This window comes from Scyliorhinus torazame, chromosome 1 (assembly GCF_047496885.1).
Source record: "Scyliorhinus torazame isolate Kashiwa2021f chromosome 1, sScyTor2.1, whole genome shotgun sequence".
NCBI lineage: Eukaryota > Metazoa > Chordata > Chondrichthyes > Carcharhiniformes > Scyliorhinidae > Scyliorhinus > Scyliorhinus torazame.
This window is the reverse complement of record NC_092707.1, coordinates 261,129,234-261,146,361: the sequence shown is the minus strand read 5'-3', so window position 1 is coordinate 261,146,361 and position 17,128 is coordinate 261,129,234. Positions and strand designations below refer to the sequence as shown.

Here is a 17,128-nt window from a genome sequence, read left to right as displayed (position 1 = left end):
CTACAAGAAGCTAGGAGACACAAGAGTGATTCACATAGCTGTATAATATTCCTGAGGGGGACAGCTGGTCTGCACTCACATTCCTGCACCCCCCCCCAACAATACCATCCACAATTCCCATCCTCCCCTATTATAATTTCAGCTGAAGGGGGCAAGAAAAAGCTGTAACGAATGATGCATAGTGCAAGATGCCCTGATGCAGCCAAGATCCAGTCCAATATATTCAAAAATTGAAACTAATGCCTCCATTAGAATGGCAGACACAGGACTTTGTCATCTTGATATCACAGCACACTTTCGTTTGACACAGTCAGCTCTGAGGGTGAGCAGCAAGGATGAAGAAAAGATGATTTCATGCCACTTTATTCCTTAAGACACTGCTTCAACTAACGGGACTCCTTCAGCTCTTGGGGCCATTTATTCTTTGCAGGGACAGCACATCGGTTACTATGACAAATCTGCATTTTATCTGCTGCAGTACATGCTTTGTGGTTTCAGTTCATCTCAGCAAAACACAATCCATTCATAACGCCAAAGGTGGGTGACGTAATTAATTCATAAATACATCACTTCCAAAGCAGTTTGAAATACTCAAATTACTGTACATTCCTTTACAGGGACACCCAATGTCTTCTAGAATACCGTTAGCTATTCATCCATTGTAAAAAAAATCTTACATAATCTCTCAGACATTCCAGCCACTTTATACACACAGGTTTCTTTTTTACAGGAAGGGCAGGCAAACCACTAAATCTCTACCAATGTTACCCTATAGCTGCCTTTGGCTACACAAGGATGGCCCAGGATAACTCTCCAGAATTTCCATCCCTTTCAGATGGTATATGGTTAACTCCTTCGAGCAAAGGGAGTTGCTGACAGCCATGCGAAACAGGTTGACCAAATGTGGTACAATCGGTACATATTGCCAGCAGCCACGTCACTCCCTCTACAAAAACAGCACAAGGCCACACAACATTTCCAATATTTTCTGAAGAACTCTTCTTCCCCAGAGAGCAAATGTTTTCTCTTACCTGGCTCAGTGCAGTTCTTGTATTGATGCGAGGTTGCTTTGGCGTCCGTGATGTTTTCATTGCTGTGTTGCATCAGTCTCCGGCCTATCCACTTGTCATCCACCTCTGAAGTATAACGCACCACGTAATAGCCTGGGATTAATAATATCAGGGGTTAAAATGGAAAATGCAAATAAACATCCAACTTCTTAAAAATTATAACAAAACAAGTACTTTTGTGGGGGCTATTTTTGAAAGTTTATCTTCTCCCTTTTCTTCGGAAGGAGTTGAGCAATAGACGACACAACACTTTCATGGTGTTTATGGGAGAGGAGAGAAGAAGTGAAAAATTCCAATCTCTTCTTTTTTGGCTAGGATTCGTTGCAAACATTATGAAGTTAAGTATATGCGAGAGTTGATTCGGCCCATCTTTCTCAACCGCCTGTGAAAACAATAGTCCCTCTCCCAAACCTCCAGTCACAGCATCTATTTGCTTCACGACATTGAATTTTCCAGCACACAAACAGGCCATTCGGCCTAATAGGTCCATGCCGTTCTGTGCTCTATGAAAATGAAATGAAAATGAAATGAAATGAAAATCGCTTATTGTCACGAGTAGGCTTCAATGAAGTTACTGTGAAAAGCCCCTAGTCGCCACATTCCGGCGCCTGTTCGGGGAGGCTAGTACGGGAATTGAACCGTGCTGCTGGCCTGCCTTGGTCTGCTCAGCGATTTAGCCCAGTGAGCTAAACCAGCCAAGAGGTCCATGTTTATGCGCCACATGAGCTTTCTTCAACTTTACTTCACATCAATTTATCAATATGTCCTTCCAATCTTTTCTTCTTTGCGTCTATCTCGCTTGACCTTACTATCTTACTCACATCAACCACTCCTTGTGGTACAAATGCCACATTCTAACCATTCTCTGGTCTCTCCCAAATTCCTTACTGGATATATCAGAGATGGTTTTATATTTATGGACATTAGTTTTGGACTCCCCACAACTGTAAATGTTTTCCCTATGTTGAATAATTCCAGAGTTACTTGCTCTACTGCCCTACCTGGAGAATCATTTAATTACTCATTGCATGAGGAAATGCTTCCTGATGTCTGGACCCGAGTTTGCCTTTTACCAGTTGTGTGGCCTGCAATAATGTGAAGCTTGAATTAATGCTTCAGCTCTACCTGTTTTCCCCCGCTTAATCCCTTATATTGTACCTCTCCAAGGTAGCTGCTAATTCTCTCAGGAATCAAAGGCTTTTCTAGTCGACTAACTCTTGGAATCTCTTTCACAGTGCTTTTCTCAAAGGTTTGGATGTGTTGCTCTCGTCACATTCTCCAGACTGAACCATTATTATTCAAGGCGCAACCTAGAATTCCAGCATAACGACCTCGGGTTTGTCCGATAATACATTTCAATATTCTGTTGCTCTCAATGATTGCCAGTCCATTGCAATTCTATTGCCACTTCCAAACCATCTCATTCGACAATGTGCTTTCAGTAAGCACGTCTCATGTTTTCTTTCAACTATCATGGAGTACCTTTGTGCTAAGACCAAAGTACAAAGTGGGCGGCACTGTGGTTAGTACTGCAAAGATGTGCAGGTTAGGTGGGGTTACGGGGATATTGCGGGTGAGTGGGCCTAGGTAGTGTGATCTTTCAGAGGTTGGTGCAGACTTGATGGGCCGAATGGCCTCCTTCTGCACTGTAGGGGTTCTATTCTACGCTACACTCTGCCTACTTACAAATATTGACTAGATTTTTCCTGATGCACCACGATTTGTCCATTTGATTTAGCTTTTGTTCTGAGCTGTTGTGAGTTTGACCAGATCACGTTTAACTTCTGTATCCAGAAGTAAGGGCTGCAATGCTAACCCCTGTTGGGAGAGTCCACACCTCTCCATTCGTGACATCAGCTACTAGCTAGAGCAACTGCACACATGATGATTTCAGCTTATCTTTGATCTTGATTATAGAGAAGCAGCCATCCTTTCTACCTCCACCAAACACTTGAGCTCAAATCTGCAATGAGTACATTAATCTCCTCCTCCTTCAGGTACCACCCCCTAAGAGGGTGTTGGTGATCCTGGACTTCTACAGGACTGGTCCATGATTATGTTTGGCAAAGTCCTGCAATTATGACCTTCTGCAGTATGGTTGACCAAAAAGATCTCCCATTCTTACCACTGCCGTCAGGCCAATTTGAAGGATTCACAGGCTGATAATCAACCGGTTTGTCACATTATGAATGCACCTTCCATGGTCATCAAGTCCTGAAGTGGAACAAAAGTAGTGTCATTCTTCACCAAGTGGCTTGGGATTAAGATTATGATAAATAATCGGATCATCTGCATACGTGACTTTAGGATAAATATTACCTGGGGCTCTGAGGAGAATTTCACTGTCCTAGGATTTTAAAAATTCTTTAATGGGATGTGGACGTCACTGGCTAGGCCAGCATTTGTTGACTATCTCTAACTGCTCTTGAACTGAGTGACTTGCTCGGCCATGTTCCGAGTGACAATTAAGAGTTAACCCGGTCTGGCCTACATGTGACTCCAGACCCACGGCAATGTGGTTGACTCTAAATTATCGCTCTGAAAATGGCCGAGGAATTTCTTGTTCCCAAACTGTTCTCTACAGCATCTCCAAAAGCTAACTTACCATTCTTACTAAAGAGCTTCCCTGAACTGGTTCAGGCATCACCTGGTGTGGCACTTAATTGTTTGGGTAAGAAGGTCCAGGTATAATTCAAGGTCTGTTTTGAGATTGGGAAGACTGAAGCCATTGGCCAGGATTTACCGGTCTCGCCACGCCCAACTTGGGACGAGGATGGTAAATTTCGCAAGAGACCTCTTGTGAGATTTCCCGGTCTAGTCACTCCTTGTGAGGCGTCACGATCTGGATCCAGCCCACTGAGGTCAGGATCCATATTTGCATATTTAAGTGTGCAGTTAGTTTTTTTTTTTTTGAATATGCTCTCGCCGGAGATGCCCAATGCGTGGGATTTAACCCCCATGCCAATGCGTGGGATCTAACCCCCATGCCTCGGGAGTCCCCGAGCGAGCGCTTTTTACCAACGTGGACCAGGCTAACTGGCTCTTGGGCCCAGGCGAACGGTGGCCCCGAGTGGTCGAGCTCCGGGTGGGGTGATATCCTGCCACCCCGATGCGATCTGGGCACCCTGGCAGTTCCCCCTACCAGGCCCAGGTGGCAGTTTGCCTCTGTCAGGATTGGGTCCCTGGGTTACCTGCCCTTCTGCTGCATGAACAGAGGCAGTGGTGGCAGGTTCAGAGATCCAGTGCTACTCCTGCACTGATGAGTAGAGCTTGTTAGTGCAAGAAATGGGACTAAGTGTGGCCTCGGCTGGGAATTTCTCACCGAGGCCCAGAAACGAAACAGAGTCCCTGGTTCTTATCGGTGCTGCAGTCGCCGGGAAACACCTGGATAAACGTGCCCAACAAGGGACTTGGTTTAATTTCTGTTAAATTGCAGCCATTGTTTTTGGTGTCTGTTTCAAACACTCTTTCCCATCAGTAGTAATAATAATAATAATAATAATAATAATAATAATAACTTATTGTCACAATAGGCTTCAATTAAGTTACTGTGAAAAGCCCTGAGTCGCCACAATCCGGCGCATGTTCAGGGAGGCCGGTATGGGAACCACTTGCTGGGAAGTGTCTTTGAGATTAAACCAATCTGTTTGCAACCTTGAGGTTACATTTGATCCCAAGAGGAGCTTCTGACCGCATTTATGACATCAGTCGGACCGCTTATTTCCACCTCTATAACATTGTCGAAGTTCACCCTTGTCTCAGCTCAACTTCTGCCAAAACCCTTGCTCATGGCTTTGTCACCTCTAGACTTGACTATTACAATGCATTCCTCATTGGTCTCTAACCTCCATCAACTGGAGGGTGTCCAAGACTCTGCTGCCTGTTGTCTTGAGTTGCGCCAAGTCATATTTGCCAATACCCCTGGGCTCACCGGCTTAACACGGCCTCCTGGTTAAGGAACCGCTCAATTGTAAAATTCTCATCCTGGTTTTCAAATCCTTCCATGCCGTTGCACCTACCCTCCTGCACACCATCACTGTAATCTCTTCCAGCCCAACAATCCTAAAGATATCTGCACTCCTCTAATTCTTGCTTCTTGGGTGTCCCCGATTGTAGCCGCTCCTTCAGGTACCCTGGGCGCGATTCTCCACTCCCACGCCGGTTGGGAGAATCGCCTGGGCCGCCGAAATTTCCGGGGATACCGGTCCGACGCCCTCCCGCGATTCTCCCGAGCGGCGGGAATGGGCCAGTCGAGTTTCGCAGGCCGGAGAATCGCTGGAGATACCCAAAATGGCGATTCTCCGGCACCCCCGCGATTCTGAGGCCCGGATGGGCCGAGCGGCCGGGCCAAAACGGCGGGTTCCCCCCAGCGCCATCCACACCTGGTCGCTACAGTCGTGGGCTGTGCGTGAACGCTGGGGGGGCGGCCTGTGGGGGGGGCGAGGGGGGATCCTGCACCGGGGGGGTACCTTAAATGTGGGGTGGCCCGCGATCGGTGCCCACCGATCGTCGGGCCGTCATCTCTGAAGGAGGACCTCCTTCCTTCCGCCGCCCCGCAAGCCCCATCTTCTTGCGGGGCGGATATGGACAGGACGGCAACCACGCATGCGCAGATGACGTCCGTTATGCGGCGCCGGCCGCGTCATCTAATCGGCGCCGCTTTTACACGGGCGACAAGGCCTGGCGCGGGTAGATGACACGGCCCTGATACTGGCCCATTGTCAGGGCCTGAATCGGTCGCGACCGGGGCCGTTCCGCGCCGTCGTGAACCTCAACGGCGTTCACGACAGCGCGGCCACTTCGGCGTGGGGGTGGAGAATCGCGCCCCCAATCTTTAGATTTACCTCCCTACACCTCCACCACTAACTCGCTTTCCTACTTTAACACACTGCTTAAAAGCGACCACTTTTATTATGCTCCTGCAAAGCACCTTGGGACATTTTAGTATGTTAAAGGCGTTATGCAAGTTGCTGTTGCCGAGACCTCAGCTTCAAATCATTGGGTTGTCAGAAGTGGACCAGAAACCCTGGACAAGGGACTGAAAAGACAATGCAGCACTCCCACTCCTCCCCGCTATCCAACTATGTGGTCTGCTGGATCTTCTCTACAGTGGTAATAGACACTTGCGGGCAAGGTACGGAATGGCAGCCAAGAATTGAGCCTATGATCCCATCACCGAGCCTATGATCCCATCACCGAGCCTATGATACCATCACCGAGCTACAGGCATGGGATTTAATTGCCAACATCCCTGATGTCAGCCTCCCTGCTTCCAAAGGGAACAAAAATACAGAATTCAACATGTCATTTTTTTTTGGTGGTGGTGGTGGAAGAAGGTCACCATGCAGCAACCATAACAATGGCGGTGGCTGTTAATCAGAAGATTCTGTATTGAAGCCCCAGCTCTGCACAATCCAGGCTAAAATCCAAGTAAAGTGCCGCATTGTTGAAAGAGTCATGTCGCAGATGAGGCATAAAAGCCTGTCAAAAGGTTCCTATAAAAGAGTCCACTGCAGTGGAATCCCAGTTTCACAGCCAGCATTCACCTCCAGCTGGGAAGTGCTTTCCAACTGCCCGAGGATGGGCAGAAAATGAGGTGATATTTAAATGCAAGTCCATTCTTCCTTTGTAATAAACACACATTGGGTCACTTGTTCTAGCTTTCTACTCACTGTTCCAGCCCCCAACGTTTATTTCAATCAATCATTTCTTGCATAAACAGAGCGCGTTAGACATTGGGTATTAGGTCCACTGACTTGGATGAGAATAAAAATTGGGAGAGCAGGATTGCTGAGTCAGTGCACAATCTGGTCTGCCCCAATGTCGGGACTCATTCACTTTCTCTGTCGACAGACACAAAATCATTTCTGCTTATTCAGTCAGTCCGATTGCAACCCACTGTTGTCATTTGTCTAACTACTCGACCACAACATTCCAAAGATAGCATTCCTCGGCAAAATTACCCCAAATACTTTCCAGCCTAACCAGTTATCTTTCTCTCGCACACTCAAAGCTACCCGCCCCGCACTGCTCTTCTGACACTGTACCCAATTATTGAACACAAGTTATGTTAAAGTGAGTGATGTATAATAATGAGAAACAAGAGGTGCTGAGACTATATGGTTATACCATTATACTGTGTATACATTTTCTTTTTAGTAAACTTGTCAGAATCCTATCCACAGAGATTTTGCTCTGCGATGAATTTATTTCAGCAAACGACAAAAAATATTCTCAGTCTGCAGCCAGGGTGGACCAAGGTATTTGCACAATTGAGGCACCGGGAAAAGGAGTGGACCTGATGCCAAACAGGGGTTTGAGCTGGAACAGGCGGGTTGCAGGTGGCTAAGGGGAAACATGGAAGCATTTTTAAACAAGGATGAGGAGTTTGAAATCCATGCGTTGGGGAGACCAAAAGGTTATTGCAGGTTGACAAAGAATGGGATGTAGGAAGTCAGGTTTTAATTTTTTGTGTCCATCGACAGGAGGGATATTAAAGGAGGAATTATTTTTTTCCTCTCTAATTCACCGTCTGCACCCACAGCTCAAGGATAGTGGAGTCAAGTACAGAGTAAAGCTCTCGCTGAAGTGACAAGCTTACCCGAGTTGGTAGCACTTTTACCTCGGAGGGGGAAAGCCTCAACCCTACGGTGGATTTCACCACGTACACCTAGTCTGATGCTTCACTGCAGTACAGGCAGAGTGCTACATTGCCAGAGGTTTGATTTGGAAGAGATGCTCAGAGGAGACCTCATTTGCTTGCTTAGGCAGCTGTGAAAAATCGCATGACATTCAGAAAGGTGGTTTTGATTGGTGCTCTGGCCAACATCTCACTTACAACCAGCACCACCACCAACAGCAAATGTTATGGTCATTCATTAATTTAATGATGCAACTCACTGTGCATTAACTGGCTGGCATGTTAGATTAGACAACAGTAGCGACCCTGCATCACAAAGTCATTCAGTGGATGAGCTACGTTGCTACGTAAATGCAGTTCATTCATTTTCTCTGCAACAAGATCTTCCTTCAGTGCGACATCTTTTAAATTTCCCACAACAGTCGTTCTGTGGTTACGGAGTGCAATTGCAGATCTGAATTAAATTCAACAAAGCTCTTTCGCCTGTTAACCCCTAGCCACTAGTAATTGCCCCACACACATCTCACAAAGAGTCCTTACGCCAACAGATAGAGAGACTGTCAATCTGGTAATTCAGCTCCTAGAGGTAAAATAATTCTGCCTTGTCTTTGAGATTTTTCATTAAAGGTGTTTTAAATGAATAATTTTTTTAAAACTTACAAAGAAAGACGCAATTTATGTAAATTCTAAACAGTCAATATTAAGATATTTCCATTGATTTGTTCCTCATAGCATTAACATGCTGATAACTATTCTTTAACTCGAGACTTCCGGGTGCGGCGATGACCAGCTAAGTCGCACGTTTCGGCAGCTCCCGGTGGAACGGACTTTTGGGCTCTTAATAGGAGCCCCATCGGCAATTTTAACGGCAAATAACACTGTGCGGTAATCCAGAAGGGAATCCCCCCTGGACACGGAAGAAAAAGAGGGGAAAGTAGCCGGATTGCGGTGGATCCTCAAGAGCAGCGGCCAGAAAGGCAGGCACAAAGTAAGATGGCGTCGGAAGGAAGCAGTTTAATATGGGGCCCTGACCAACAAGAGTTCCTGCGGCGTTGCGTAGATGAACTCAAAAAGGAGATGAAGAAGGAGCTGTTGGCCCCGATATTACAAGCGATTGAGGGGCTAAAGGAGGAGCAAAAGACCCAGGAACAGGAGCTTTGGGTCGTGAAGGCAAAGGCTGCTGAGAATGAGGACGACATACAGGGCCTGGTGGTGAAAATGGAGATCCACGAGGCACAACACAAAAGATGTGTGGAAAGGCTGGAGGTGCTGGAGAACAATGCGAGGAGGAAGAACTTAAGGATTCTTGGTCTTCCCGAAGGTGCAGAAGGGGCGGACGTCGGGGCATATGTGAGCACGATGCTGCATTCGTTAATGGGATCGGAGGCCCCGACGGGTCCGCTGGAGGTGGAGGGAGCCTATCGAGTTATGGCGCGAAGACCGAGGGCTGGAGAAATTCCTCGAGCAATAGTTGTGAGATTTCTCCGATACAAGGACAGAGAGATGGTCCTCAGATGGGCCAAGAAAACTCGGAACAGTAGGTGGGAGAATGCGGTGATCCGCGTGTATCAAGATTGGAGTGCGGAGGTGGCGAGAAGGAGGGCAAGCTTTAGTCGGGCCAAGGCGGTGTTGCATAAAAGGAAGGTCAAATTCGGAATGTGGCAACCGACAAGACTGTGGGTCACACATCTAGGGAAACACCACTATTTCGAAACGGCAGACGAAGCGTGGACATTTATTGTCGAGGAGAAGCTGGAGTGAGCGGGCCAGAAAAAGAACGTTTGGGACAAAAATGGGGGGGGGGTGAATTTGTGGGATGAAGGGGGGAAAGGGGGAAGAGAAGACTTCCCAGATTGTTAAACCTGCGACCCTGTAACTTCTCTCTCTTCCCCATGTCGTGGGGGAGGGGGTGAGGGAGGATGAGGAGCTGTGGGCGCCGGCCATTGGGGGCGGGGCCAAAAGGGGAAGCACGGGCTTTGTTCCCGCGCTATGGTAATCATGGCGGGAACAGGGAAGCAGGAAGGAGGGGGCCTCGCACAGTGTGAGCCGAGGTCACGGGGGGAAGCCGAGGTCGGCCAGAGTTTGCTGACTTCTGGGAGTAACATGGGGGGTGCAATTACGCTAGCTTGGGATCTAGCGGGGGGGATGGGGTAACTGGGTTGCTGCTGCTGGGGAGAAGGGGGAGCTGGTATGGGAGGGGGGGTCGGGGCGGGGGGGCGCCGCCTGGGGGGGATACAGCTACGTGGGAACCGGGTGAGGAGCTGGAATGAAAAAGGAGATGGCTAGTCATCAAGGGGGGGGTGGTAAAGAGCCCCCCAACCCGGTTGATCACGTGGAATGTGAGAGGGCTGAACGGGCCGATTAAGAGGGCACGGGTACTCGCACACCTAAAGAAACTTAAGGCAGATGTGGTTATGCTTCAGGAGACGCATCTGAAGCTGACAGACCAGGTTAGACTTCGCAAAGGATGGGTGGGGCAGGTGTTTCATTCGGGGCTAGATGCAAAAAACAGGGGGGTAGCCATACTAGTGGGGAAGCGGGTAATGTTTGAGGCAAAGACTATAGTGGCGGATAGTGGGGGCAGATACATGATGGTGAGTGGCAAACTGCAAGGGGAGGCGGTGGTATTGGTGAACGTGTATGCCCTGAACTGGGATGATGCCAATTTTATGAGGCATATGTTAGGACGAATCCCAGACCTAGAAGTGGGGAAGTTGGTAATGGGTGGAGACTTTAATACAGTGCTGGACCCAGGGCTGGACAGATAAAGCTCCAGGACCGGAAGGAGGCCGGCTGCAGCTAGGGTACTTAAGGATTTTATGGTGCAGATGGGAGGAGTAGATCCCTGGTGAATGTTCAAGGCATTTTAAGAAAGATTATATGAAGCGCAGCCCCCGGACGGGAAGGAGAGAATGATGTGCTTTCTGGATCAGCTGGAATTTCCTAAGGTGGAGGAACAGGAGAGAGTGGGGCTGGGAGCACAGATTGAGACGGAGGAAGTAGTGAAAGGGATTGGAAGCATGCAGGCGGGGAAGGCCCCGGGACCAGACGGATTCCCAGTTGAATTCTATAAGAAATATTTGGACTTGCTGGCCCCGCTACTGATGAGAACCTATAATGAGGCGAGGGAAAGGGGGCAGCTGCCCCCGACTATGTCAGAGGCAACGATATCGCTCCTCCTAAAGAAGGAAAAAGACCCGCTGCAATGCGGGTCATACAGGCCCATTTCCCTCCTGAATGTGGATGCTAAGATTCTGGCCAAGGTAATGGCAATGAGGATAGAGGATTGTGTCCCAGGGGTGGACCATGAGGACCAAACTGGGTTTGTGAAGGGGAGACAGCTAAATACAAATATACGGAGGCTGCTAGGGGTAATGATGATGCCCCCACCAGAGGGGGAAGCGGAGATAGTGGTGGCGATGGATGCCGAGAAAGCATTTGATAGAGTGGAGTGGGATTATTTGTTGGAGGTGTTGAGGAGATTTGGCTTTGGGGACGGGTATATCAGGTGGGTACAGTTGCTGTATAGGGCCCCGATGGCGAGCGTGGTCACGAATGGACGGGGGTCTGACTATTTTCGGCTCCATAGAGGGACGAGGCACGGATGTCCTCTGTCCCCGTTATTGTTTGCACTGGCGATTGAACCCCTGGCCATGGCACTGAGGGGCTCCAGGAAGTGGAGGGGAGTACTTAGGGGGGGAGAAGAACACCGGGTATCTCTGTATGCGGATGATTTGTTGCTATATGTGGCGGACCCGGCAGAGGGGATGCCAGAGATAATGCGGATACTTGGGGAGTTTGGGGATTTTTCAGGGTATAAACTGAACATGGGGAAAAGTGAGCTATTTGTGGTGCATCCGGGGGAGCAGAGCAGAGAGATAGAGGATTTACCGTTGAGGAAGGTAACAAGGGACTTCCGGTACCTGGGGATCCAGATAGCCAAGAATTGGGGTACAATACATAGGCTTAATTTAACACGGTTGGTAGAACAGATGGAGGAGGATTTCAAGAGATGGGACATGGTGTCCCTGTCATTGGCAGGTAGGGTGCAGGCGGTTAAAATGGTGGTTCTCCCGAGATTCCTTTTTGTGTTCCAGTGCCTCCCGATGGTGATCACGAAGGCTTTTTTCAAAAGAATTGAGAAGCGCATTATGAGTTTTGTGTGGGCTGGGAAGACCCCGAGAGTGAGGCGGGGATTCTTGCAGCGTAGTAGGGACAGGGGGGGCTGGCACTACCGAGCCTCAGTGAGTACTACAATGTTTCAATGGTGTGTAAGTGGATGGGAGAAGGGGAGGGAGCGGCGTGGAAGAGATTGGAGAGGGCGTCCTGCAGGGGGACTAGCCTGCAAGCAATGGTGACGGCGCCGTTGCCGTTCTCACCAAAGAAATACACCACAAGCCCGGTGGTGGTGGCTACATTGAAAATTTGGGGGCAGTGGAGACGGCATAGGGGAGGGACGGGAGCTTCGGTGCGGTCCCCGATAAGAAACAATCATAGGTTTGTTCCGGGGAGAATGGATGGGGGATTTGGAGCATGGCAAAGAGCTGGGGTAGTACAATTAAGAGATCTATTTGTAGATGGGACGTTTGCGAGTCTGGGAACGCTGACAGAGAAGTATGGGTTGCCCCAAGGGAATGCATTTCGGTATATGCAATTGAGGGCTTTTGCGAGGCAACAGGTGAGGGAATTCCCGCAGCTCCCGACGCAGGAAGTGCAGGATAGAGTGATCTCAGAGACATGGGTGGGGGACGGTAAGGTGGCGGACATATACAGCGAGATGAGGGACGAGGGGGAGATCATGGTAGATGAGCTGAAAGGGAAATGGGAAGAAGAACTGGGGGAGGAGATTGAGGAGGGGCTGTGGGCTGATGCCCTACGTAGGGTAAACTCATCGTCCTCGTGTGCCAGGCTAAGCCCGATACAATTTAAGGTGCTACACAGGGCGCATATGACTGGAGCACGGCTTAGTAAATTTTTTGGGGTAGAGGATAGGTGTGCGAGATGCTCGAGAGGCCCAGCGAATCACACCCACATGTTCTGGTCATGCCCGGCACTACAGGGGTTCTGGGTGGGGGTGGCAAAGGTGCTTTCGAAGGTGGTGGGGGTCCGGGTCGAACCAAGCTGGGGGTTGGCTGTATTTGGGGTTGCAGAAGAGCCGGGAGTGCAGGAGGCGAGAGGCGCTGACGTGTTGGCCTTTGCGTCCCTTGTAGCCCGGCGCAGGATATTGTTAATGTGGAAGGAAGCCAAACCCCCGGAGGTGGAGACCTGGATAAACGATATGGCAGGGTTCATAAAGTTAGAACGGATTAAGTTCGTGTTAAGGGGTTCGGCTCAGGGGTTCACCAGGCGGTGGCAACCGTTCGTCGACTACCTCACAGAAAGATAGAGGGAATGGAAAAGAAGAAGACAACAGCAGCAACCCAGGGGGGAGGGGGGGGGGGGGGGGGGGGGGAGGAATCGGACGGACTCTCAGGGATGTTATTGTATATGTATAGGTATTTGGTATATGTAATTGTATATTGGATTGTTGGATTGTATTTTGAGAGTATTTATTTTGGACAAGGCAGTTGCCATGTAGTTTTGTTTTTGTTTTTTGTTTATATATTATTTATTTATTTGTTTAAAACGAGCCACGGTTATTTATATTGCTTTATTGTTGTGTAAAAGAAACAGTACGTATTGTTATGTTTGGCCAAAAAAAAATTGAATAAAATATATTTTTTTAAAAACAAAAAACTATTCTTTAACTCATCTTCATACCCCACACACTGGCCGGAATTCTCAGTCCGTTTACGGCAGTGGGATTCTCCGGTCCCACTGCAGTAAAAGAGCTTTGGCTGAGCGTGAAATTCTCCGTTCTCGCTGGTAGATTCCTCCCACAGTCCAAAGATGTGCAGGTTAGGTGGGGTTACAGGGATAAGGCAGGAGAGTGAGCCTAGGTAGGGTGCTCTTTCAGAGGGTCGATGCAGACTCAATTGGGCCAAGTGGCTTCCTTCTGCACTGTAGGGATTTTATGATTCTAGTTGTTGTGTTATGCTTCTTCGTGTAGCATAAGCTGCTTCCTTGATGTATGCTTTGACAAAGGAAGGTCCAGACTTTGTAATGAGTTCTTAAATGAGTTTGACTCTCCTGCTAATCTAACTGTAGTAACTCAGTCTAACTAAACCAGTCTGCTCTAAGCCACGTGCTGGGTGTGATGCTTCTGATCAACCCTGATGTACTCTCTAGTTGTGGGTCTGTGGAAAGAGGCAGAGCATGTGTGCCCTATCCTTTTATATGGGTTGTGTAATGCCCCCTTGTGGTAATGCCACCTCTGGGTGTCTTGACTGCTCATTGGTTGTGTCTTATTCTAAGTGTTCATTAGCTGCATGTTTGCATATCATGACATCTCCGGTGCTCCCTCTAGTGGTTACTTAGTTGTAGTGCATTTACATTAACCCCTTGTATGTATACGGTGTTGCATTATCACCACACTAGTAATTGGCCGTAAAATGGCGAAGTAGAAAAGGAGATATAGGCTATTCTGAGAAGCGAGGCAGCACCCAAACTACTGCTGGAACCCACAGCCAACTGTCCATTCGCTTTTGTGAAGGGTGCTGTATTTTGGAGCCATCATTGGAACTCAAACATGCCCCTCCTCTCCCACCAACAGCTGGTATGTTTACAATGTGACTTCCTGTAACTGCAAAATGCAGACATTCTGGCTGTCAACTAAATCTGTGCCAACACACGGGATTCTTTGCAAATTGACATCTAACATCAGTTGAAACCTTTTCATGTTCTTTCTGAGACCAAGCAACCTAATGAGTTTCAGAGCTGCTATACCTTTCTCAGCATTTTCCTTCTAAAATAGTCCCTTCGGTCCACACTGACCATCCCGTTGGTGGTACACACTTTAGCCTGGCCAGTTTCGACTGCGCTGTATGGTACAAGAGACGTTATGGCACAGTTCTTATCAAAGTGAGGGTTCAGTAAAGTGGGCCAGATGTTACTGACAGCAATGCAATTGTACACAGGTTCAGCACGTTTCTGCTAAAATTCCTCTTTCTGCTGCTGCATTAACAGAGGCACTGACCAGCTGTACAGTATCATGGTAATCGTTTCCAGGTTTGTGTTGCAAAGTGTTTCAGTGAAATTTATTTTTGTCCAAACGTACTGGTGGGCCAGAATCATACAATACATATTTTGCACAACTGCTTTTCAAGACTGCAAAAGAAAAAAAAAAAAAATCAGGAAATAGAACAGGAAGTGCAACGGAGAGTGAGGCAAGCGCATAACAGTATTCAAATGCAAAAAGCTACATATCATCGTAATAAGGGCCTTAGAAATAGAAGTAGATTGTACGGTCCATCGAGCCTGCCCTCCCACTTGATACGATCATGGCCGATCCTGGCTTCAACTCCATTTCCTTCCTGGTCTCTTTGATTTCCATTCGCAATTCCAGCTGGAATGATATCCATTCTTACAGTCCACCACTCTGAACATTGTCTTTGTTATTCGGGAGCCTTCAGGTTACCCTAGGGTTCCCAAGAGAGGGTGAGCATGATCTTGCCTTGAACTGTCCTCATTGCATTACTTATGGGACCCAGACTGTACTGTCAAGCCCGCAACAGGTTTGGCATATTCTGCCGCCAACTGTTCAACTCCCAGTTGAGTCTCATGCTCAGCAAACCACAGTCCTATCAATTGACTTCGGAATTGATTAAGGCCCAGTGGCTCTGGCATGGTTCCACACTGGTTGTCAACATAAGACCATAAGAAATAGGAACAGGAGTAGGCCATTCAGCCCTTCGAGCCTGCTCCATCATTTAAGATCATGACTGATCTAATGCTCACAAAGTCCACTTTCCTGCCTCATCTCCAGAACCCTTCATTTTCCGACTGATTAAAAACCTGTCGATATCAGCCTTGAACGTGTTCAAAGATCGGCCTCCACAGATTCCTGGGATAAAGAATTCCAAAGATCCCCCTCTCTTTGAGAGAAGAAATTCTTTCCCAAATCCATCTTAAATGGGCTCCCTCTTATTCTGCGACTATGTCCTCTGGTCCTACACTCTCCCATGATTGGAAACGTCCTCCCAACATTTACCCTGTCTAACCCCCTAAGAACCATAATATGTTTCAACCGTATCACCTTTCATTCTTCTGAACCCCAAGGAGTACAGACCCAACCTGGTCAATCTTTCATCGTATGGGGGTCCTTCCATACCCGAGATCATTGAGTAAAGCTCCTCTGTTCTGCCTACAATGTTAATATATGTTGCCGTAGATAAGAGGACCAAAACTGTACACTGTATTCGAAATGTAGCCTCACTAGTACCTTGTACAGTTGCAGCAACACCTCTTCACTGTTATACTCCAGCCCCCTGGAAATAAAAGCCAGCATTCCATTTGCCATCTCTATTACCTTCTGCACCTGTATACTAACTTTCTGGGTTTCATGAACAGGGACCTCCAAATCCCTTTGTGTTACATCTTTCAGCAGTCTCTCTCAGTTTAAATAACAATCCGCCTTCTCATTCTCTCTTCCAGAATTAAGAATTTCATATCTTCCCGCATTGAACTCCAGTCACTTAACCTGTCAATATCTCATTGTAAACTATCCTCCTTACAACCTGCCTTCCCTCCCACCTTTGTATCATCTTTTCACAGTAACTTCATACTTGCGACAATAAAAGATTATTATTATCTGCAAATTTGGCCACAGTACACTCTATCCCTTCCCCAAAATCATTAATACATATTGCAAGAAGCTGTAGTCCAGCACTGATCCCCGTTGCACTTCACTGGTTACTTGACCTTGAGTGCCCTTTGAGTACTCCACTGGTTACTGCCCTCCAACGCGAGAAAGACCCCCTTATTGCTACTTTCTGTTAGTTAGCCAATCCTCCATCCATGACAGAATATTACCTCCAATACCTTTTACGTGGAAAATCAAAACATACAACATCAATTGGTTCTCCTCCATCTACCCTGGCTGATACCTCCTCAAAAGGACTCGAGTAAAATTGTCACACAAGGCTTCCTCTTCATGAAACAATGCTTTCTCTGCTTGAACAGATTATGGGGCGGCACAGTGGTTAGCACTGCTGCCTCACAGCACCAGGGACCCTGATTCGATTCCCACTTTGGGTTACTGTCTGTGTGGAGTTTGCACTTTCTCCCCTTGCCTGTGTGAGTGTCCTCCGCCAAAGCTGTGCAAGTTAGGTGAATTACACAGGCTAAATTGTCCCTTAGGGTGAGGTTACAGGGCGGGGAATAGGGCCTGGGTAGGGTGATCTTTCAAAGGATCGGTGCAGACTTGATGGGCTGAATTGCTTCTGTCTGTACTGTGGAGATTCTATGATTCTATGTTGACTTTAGTCCTGGAAAGATAACAATTGGAACTCAAGCAGAACATGCTGAGAAAACAAAGGTG

The 17,128-nt window shown here is 47.8% G+C and overlaps 1 protein-coding gene across 1 annotated transcript in view; it reads right to left on the bottom strand.

Moving 5' to 3' along the window:
- Positions 1–17,128, bottom strand: part of slc24a3 (solute carrier family 24 member 3) — a 633,998-nt gene that overhangs the window by 593,184 nt on the left and 23,686 nt on the right. The window contains exon 2 of the mRNA XM_072505510.1: positions 1,032–1,163. Coding sequence (XP_072361611.1) covers positions 1,032–1,163 — 132 coding nt within the window. The remainder of the gene's footprint in view (positions 1–1,031; positions 1,164–17,128) is intronic.